This window comes from Babylonia areolata, chromosome 23, assembly GCF_041734735.1.
Source record: "Babylonia areolata isolate BAREFJ2019XMU chromosome 23, ASM4173473v1, whole genome shotgun sequence".
NCBI classification, from domain to species: Eukaryota; Metazoa; Mollusca; class Gastropoda; order Neogastropoda; family Buccinidae; genus Babylonia; species Babylonia areolata.
This window is the reverse complement of record NC_134898.1, coordinates 41,287,860-41,295,359: the sequence shown is the minus strand read 5'-3', so window position 1 is coordinate 41,295,359 and position 7,500 is coordinate 41,287,860. Positions and strand designations below refer to the sequence as shown.

The 7,500-nt window shown below is 43.5% G+C and overlaps 1 protein-coding gene across 1 annotated transcript in view; it reads right to left on the bottom strand.

Moving 5' to 3' along the window:
- LOC143298048 (tryptophan 5-hydroxylase 1-like) overlaps positions 1 to 7,500 on the bottom strand; it is a 39,303-nt gene that overhangs the window by 23,749 nt on the left and 8,054 nt on the right. The window contains exons 3-4 of the mRNA XM_076610711.1: positions 6,710 to 6,829; positions 1,715 to 1,913 (exon numbers count right to left, since the gene is read on the bottom strand). Of these exons, the coding sequence (XP_076466826.1) occupies positions 1,715 to 1,913; positions 6,710 to 6,829 (319 nt within the window). The remainder of the gene's footprint in view (positions 1 to 1,714; positions 1,914 to 6,709; positions 6,830 to 7,500) is intronic.

Genomic DNA, 7,500 nt, shown 5'->3' with positions numbered 1-7,500 from the left:
CGCCACCACCACTACCAACAACACCAACAGCAACACCAACACCACCAACAACAACAATAATTATCAACAATAAAGAACTGTTTCCAGAACAAGGACTCACAATTCTTCCTGGCCAAGGGAGGGAGGGGGGTGGGAGAGAGGTGGAACATTCATTTCATTGAAGGCGGGGTGTTAACAACAACACCCGCAAGAATAAGAGCAACAACAACAGCAACATGTGGAGTGATGGCCTAGAGGTAACGCGTCCGCCTAGGAAGCGAGAGAATCTGAGCGCACTGGCTCTCGAATCACGGCTCAGCCGCCGATATTTTCTCACCCTCCACTAGACCTTGAGTGGTGGTGTGGACGCTAGGAGACGATAAACCGAGGTCCCGTGTGCAGCATGCACTTAGCGCACGTAAAAGAACCCTCGGCAACGAGAGGGTTGTTCCTGGCAAAATTCTGTAGAAAAGTCCACTTTGATAGGAAAAACAAATAAAATTGTACGCCGGAAAAAAAATACAAAAAATGGGTGGCGCTGTAGTGTAGCAACGCGCTCTCCCTGAGGGAGAGCAGCCCGAATTTCACACAGAGAAATCTGTTGTGATAAAAAGAAATAAAAATGCAATAACAGCAACAACAGCAGCAGTAACAACAACATCACCACCAACAACACCAACAAAACTGTTTCCAAGACAAAGACTCACAAGCCTCCTTGGCCAAGGGAAGAGGAGTTAAAGAGAAACATGCTCGGTTCGTGGAAGGTGAAGGTGTCAGGAACAACAACAACAACACCCACACCAATAAGAGCAACAGCAGCAGCAGGAGCAGACAACAACAACAACAACAACAACAGCAACACCACCAACACCAACACCAAAAACAAACTGTGTCCAGAACAAGAACTCACAAGCTTCCTTAGGCGTTCATTCATTGAACGTGAGATGTCAACAACAACAACAACAACAGCAGCAACAATAACAGCAATACCACCACCACAAACGACAAAACAACAACAACAACAAAAGCTGTTTCCAGAACAAGGACTCAAAAAGCTCTGTGGCCAAGAGAGGAGGGGAGGGGGAGACGTGATTGGTTTCTTGAAGGTGAGGGTGTCAGCATCAACAGTTACAACAACAACGTCAACACCATCACCACCAAACAACAAAACAACAAACTGTTTCCAGAACGAAAACGCACAAGTCTCTTGGCCAAGGGAGGAGAAGAGAGAGAGATATATAAGATATGCTCGGTCCCTTGAAGGTGAGGATGTCAGCAAGCGACAGTTACAACAACAACGCCAACCCCAACACCACCACCACCAACAACAACAACAACGCCACCGCCACCACCACTACCACCACCACCACCACCAACAACAACAACCCCAACACCACTGCCACTACCAACACCACTACCACCACCACCACCAACAACAACAACAAACCCAGCACCACCGCCACTACCACCACCACTATCACCACCACCACCAACAACAACCCCAACACCACCGCCACTACCACCACCTCTATCACCACCACCACCACCAACAACAACAGCCCCAACACCACCGCCACCACGACTACCACACCACCAACAACAACAATAACCCCAATACCACCGCCAATACTACCACCTCTATCACCACCACCACCAACAACAACAACAACGACAACGGCAGCAACAGCAACAGCAACAACAACAACAAAGACCTGTTTCCAGAACGAGGACTTACAAGCCTCCTTGGCCAGGGGCGGAGGGGACAGCGGCATGCTCAGCTCGTTGAAGGTGAGGGTGGCCACCTCGTTCTTCAGGCGGTTCACCAGCTCGCCCAGCCGGATGGAGTCGGTCTCCACGTCCACGTAGATGTCGTACTCTGAGTCCCGCTTCTGGGACTTCCGGGACTCGATGTGCACCACGTTGATGTTGTTCTCCTGTGGGTGGGAGAGACCAAGGTGGCAGAATGGATCAGAACGCTTATCTGCCAATACAGTGTCTGTGAAGGTCTGGTTCGAATCCCGCTCTCGCCCTTTCAAACTGAGCGTCTAGTCATTCAGATGAGACTATAAACCGAAGTCCCGTGTGCAGCAGGCACTTGGCGAACTGAAAAGGAACCTATGGCAACGATAGTGTTGTCCACTGGCAAAATTCTATAGAAGAAATCCATTCAGATTGGTACACAAATATATGTGCATGCACCCAAGTCCTGACCAAGCGCGTTGGGTTATGCTGCTGTCAGGCATCTGCCTGGCAGATGTGGTGTAGCGTATATGGATTCGTCCGAACGCCGTGACGTCTCCTTGAGAAACTAAAGCAGAAACGGAGAGACACCACAGACGTCAGGTCGTCACTTTGTAAAGGAACTGTAAAATACATGGGCAGAATCTCAAACATGTCCAAACACACTCACGCACTCACGTATGTATGTATACGCACGCGCACAAGCACACACAAACACGCACACGCACACATGAACATAAGCATATACTCACGTACACATACATGCACATGTACGCGCGCGCACGCACACACACAAAGAGATTGAGACAGGGAGAGACAGACAGACCGAGAGAAAAATAAGGAGAGACAGACAGAGACAGATACAAACAGAGATTCGTGTAAGTCTAAGCGTGCCTTTTTATGCCTTTTTTTTCAAGACTGACAGACTCAGTGTACGAATGTGCAAGATCTTAAAATGAAATTTCGTTCGTTTACTGAGAAGACATAATACCCATTTGCGTTCAAATAACATTTTTGAGCATGGCAATGGCCATGTAAAGTGTGGATTTCCGATGATACCATCCTTGGGCTTTTAAATGGATGAGGAGGAATTTTGTTTAATGTCCCGTCACACATATCGGTGATTGAAGACATTTTGTTAAAGTATTTATGAATACATTTGAGTATTATCGGTTAGAAGGGGTGGGAGATGTGATGAATGGGGGGTTGGGGGAAACTGGGCAAATGAAGGTGTAATGTGGGTGAAGTTTGAAAAAAAAAATTCTAAATACAATTACAGGAAATTACTTAAAGGACTTCGTAAATGAGAAGTCGTTAAACTGACAAGCAAAACAACTGATAACGAATGCAAAAAGTCAAAACCATCAACGTTCTCCGTCAAGACACACTTTCGTGTACTTAAGGCTTTGTCAAGCTACAGTCAAAAATTATATGCTCAATTGTCAGGTCACTAAAGCATATGCACTTGACATTAGAACAATACTTAGTCCGTAATGAATTTGATAATAGTCTGAGAGCTAAACTCAGAATTTTGTCTGCAAATCGGACCAATTTTAGACTTGAATTCAAGCACCTATAAAAGTCTCTTTCTAGTATATTGCTTATTTCCTTCTATGACAATGGGCAACATACTTTTATACTATCTATATCTTTTTTTTTTTTTTTTTTTTTTTTTTTTTTTTTTTGCTCCCCTTTTTGCTGCCCTGTCTGCTTGGTCGTTATAACGGAATCCAGTGTGAGATGGTATCCAACAAAAATCAACATTTGTACCCTTCACAAATAGGGAGTGCAATAAATACTTAATTTCAAACAATAAATCTTCTCTTTGATTATTTTCAAAAAGGAGCAAACTTTTTAAAACAGATTGAGAATCAACTCAAAATAGGATATTACTTACTATGATTGGTAGATCAACAAGATGATTTAAAGCCATAAGGATGGCCACCAATTCAGCTGTAATAATATGATTTTTCTGTTTTTAGGTCAGGAATGACAAAAGCAGATCCTGCACTGCTATCATCCAGGACCGAGCCATCAGTGTAAACTTTTAAATGATAATCAACATTTTCTTCTAATTCAATTCTGACAGATTCATGCTGCTATTATATGTGGAGATTCTCCTTTTGTTGTGTCAGAAGCACATATGTTGACGTTTGCTTTTGTTAACTCCCAGGGAGGGACAGGTGGCACCAGAACACGAGGTGCCATATCATGCAAATCAATGTCTGAAGAATTTAAAATATCTGACACATATGTGCGAATGGATGATTCATTGCTTGTGATGGAGTTTTATGCTAGAGATATTTATACTCACGTAATCCTGTTTTAGTGCAGTTGATATATTTAATGTGTCTGGGCGCGCGCGTGCATGTGTGTGTGTGTGTGTGTGTGTGTGTGTGTGTGTGTGTGTGTGTGTGTGTGTGTGTGTGTGTGTGTGTGTGTGTGTGTGTGTGTGTGTGCGCGAGTGTGAGTGTGCGTGCGCATGTATGTGTGTGTCCAAAAGATGTGTGTTTTAAGGAATGTGTTTTTTTAATCTAAGCATTATTCACTTGATATTTTTATTGTTTGGTGGATCATGCTTTTTTTTTTTTATTCATTCTGTGAACGCACTGGATTGAGCTGTTGTAATGTTTTGTTATGTTTACATCTGGCTCGATGAAGTAAGGCGCTTTGAGTAGCATTAGTACTGGATATCACGCCATAGAAAAGTTAGGAATTATTAAATATTATTATTGTGTATCGTCTCGTGCACACTAATGAGTGTGCAAATAACTGGTGGGTGGTTATGTAGAGAAATATTGGAGTTCTGGAGTACCATTTTTGGCGTCCTCTTGATTAATTTTGAATCAGACCTGCACTATCTTGGACAAACATGTAAGTTTGCCCATGACTGGTTTTCAACAAGAAAACATTCTGGTCAAATCGCGCTTTGTTTTTTGTGTGGAAAACTCCGAGCATAGTTTTGTGAACTGGCAAACAATTTGACGCTGGCATTGGAACTCCCCCACACTCCCAGCGCCCCTCTTAATCCCCACGCCCAACCTTCATAAATCGAACAAATAAACAACAATCGAAGAAACGGTTGATTGTTGGTGTACTTGTAATCTTCCAATATCCTTCACGGATAAGAATGATCATCTTCAAAAATATCATGGCTCCTGAGATTCAGTTGAGGAAATAAACCGACGCTGATTAAAATGCAGCATAATAGTAATAATAATAATAATAATAATGGATACTTATATAGCACACTATCCAGAAACCTGCTCTATGCTCAGCATAAACAGGTCAACAAATAAACGACGACGACAACGAGAATAACAACTGCGGTAGCAGCTCCATCATCAACCATCAAACGAGCCAGTACTGAGTGTAAAATTTGTTCCGGTGCAAATTTGTTTCGGTGTCTAGATCGTATTTCGTTTGTTTATTTTCGCCTTCTGTTGCTTTTCCTTCCTTCCTTCTTTCTTACTTCCTTCCTTTCTTCCTTCCTTCCCTCCCCCATTCCTCTCTTCCTTCATTCCATCCTTACTTTGCTAATTTCTTTTTTCCTTTCTTCCTTCTTTCCCAATTTCCTTCCTTCCTTTCTTCCTCCCTCCCTTCCCTCTTTCCTTCTGCCCTTCTTTCACCCCTTCATTCAACGGTTCCAATCTTCTGGGGGTGGGGTGGGGGGGGGGGGGTTGTTGTTGTTGTTGTAGTTGTTTGTGCGTGTGTGTGTGTTTTTGGGGTGTGTATCTTGTTGTTTGTTTTGTTGTTTTTGTTGTTGTTTTTGGGGGTTTTTTTTGTTTTTTGTTGTTGTTGTTTTTTGGGGGGGGGTTCGTTTGTTTGTTTGTTGTTGTTGTTGTTGTTGTTTTCATTCGATCATTCTTGCATTCATCCTTGATAACATCTTTCCTTTTATCTGTTGATTTCACCACTTTTATCCCACCCCACCCCACCCCACCCCCAAACGACATAGCGGCGATGTTAAAAAGCAGAAAATGTCGCCCAGATCTCATCTAAATTGCCGGGATTCCTGAAGGAATATGGAGGGTTCGAGACACAGACAGGACATCATGGATGACAAATCTGTGGGCTGACTGTCGGAAATAGGGGGAGGTAACAGTGTAGCCACGTCTGTCTGTCTGTCGGTCTTGAACTTAAAGCGCGCGCGTGCGTGTGCGCGGGGGATGGGGTTGGGGATGGGGGGATTAATGTGTGTGCGTGTGTGTGTGTGTGTGTGTGTGTGTGTGTGTGTGTGTGTGTGTGTCTGTCTGTCTGTCTGTCTTCTGTGTGTGTGTGTGTCTGTGTCTGTGTAAGTTTGTGTTTGTGTCTGTGTCTGGGTGCGCGCGCGTGTTTGTGTCTGTGTGTGTGTGTGTGTGCGCGCGCGCGCACGTGTGTCTGTGTGCGTATGTCTGTGTCTCTGTTACTGTGTCTCTGTGTGTGTGTGTTGAAGAAGAATGCTGATGACTCATAACACAAACACCGGAAATGACAATGCCAACGACCCACAACGACCGCAATGATTTTTCATTATCAAGATGACGGCAATGACAATGCCGGAACGATGAAGACAATAATGTCGACGACGACGACTTTTTCTTCTTCGTTCGTGGGCTGCAACTCCCACGTTCACTCGTATGTACACAAGTGGGTTTTTACCTGTATGACCGTTCTTACCCCGCCATGTAGGCAGCCATACTCTGTTTTCGGGGGTGCGCATGCTGGGTATGTTTCCATTACCCACGGAACGCTGACATGGATTACAGGATCTTAAACGTGCGTATTTGACCTTCTGCTTGCGTATACACACTAAAGGTGGTTCAGACACAAACAGGTCTGCACATACATTGACCTGGGAGATCGGAAAAATCTCCACCCTTTACCCACCAGACGCCGTCACCGAGATTCGAACCCGGGACCCTCAGATTGAAAGTCCACCGCTTCGGCTTCGGCTATTGCGACGACGACGACGACGAGGATGATGATGATGATGATGATGATGGCCAACCTGGAAGATTCTGAGGGCGCTGGCGAGGTTGCCGATGTTGTTGCGGAGAGAGAAGACAACAGCCGTGGTTTTGCCCAGGCCTGAGGGACTGTTGATACCATCCAGGTTCTTCAGACTGTCCTGCGTACATCATGACAACGAGGATATAAGTAATAGTTATGGTGGTAGTAGTAGTAGTGATGAGTAGTAGTTGTAGTAGTAGTGGTGGTGGTGGTAGCAGTAATGATGGTGATGAGTAGTAGTTGTAATAGTAGTTCTACTACTACTAGTGATACAAGTAGTAGTGGTAACAATGATGATGATGATGATGATGATGTTACTAGAAGCAGCAGTAGTAGTAGTTGTTGTTGTTGTTGTTGTTGTTGTAACAATAATAATGATGATGATAAAAATGAGTTCCAGTAGTAGTAGTAGTAGTAGTAGTAACAATAATAATGATGATGAAAATGACAACAACAACAATATGAGTTCCAGTAGTAGTAGTAGTAGTAGTAGTTGTAGTAACAATAATAATGATGATGAAAATGACAACAACAACAATATGAGTTCCAGTAGTAGTAGTAGTAGTAGTAGTAGTAGTAGTTGTAGTAACAATAATAATGATGATGAAAATGACAACAACAACAATATGAGTTCCAGTAGTAGTAGTAGTTGTAGTAACAATAATAATGATGATGAAAATGACAACAACAACAATATGAGTTCCAGTAGTAGTAGTAGTAGTAGTAGTAGTTGTAGTAACAATAATAATGATGATGAAAATGACAACAACAACAATATGAGTTCCAGTA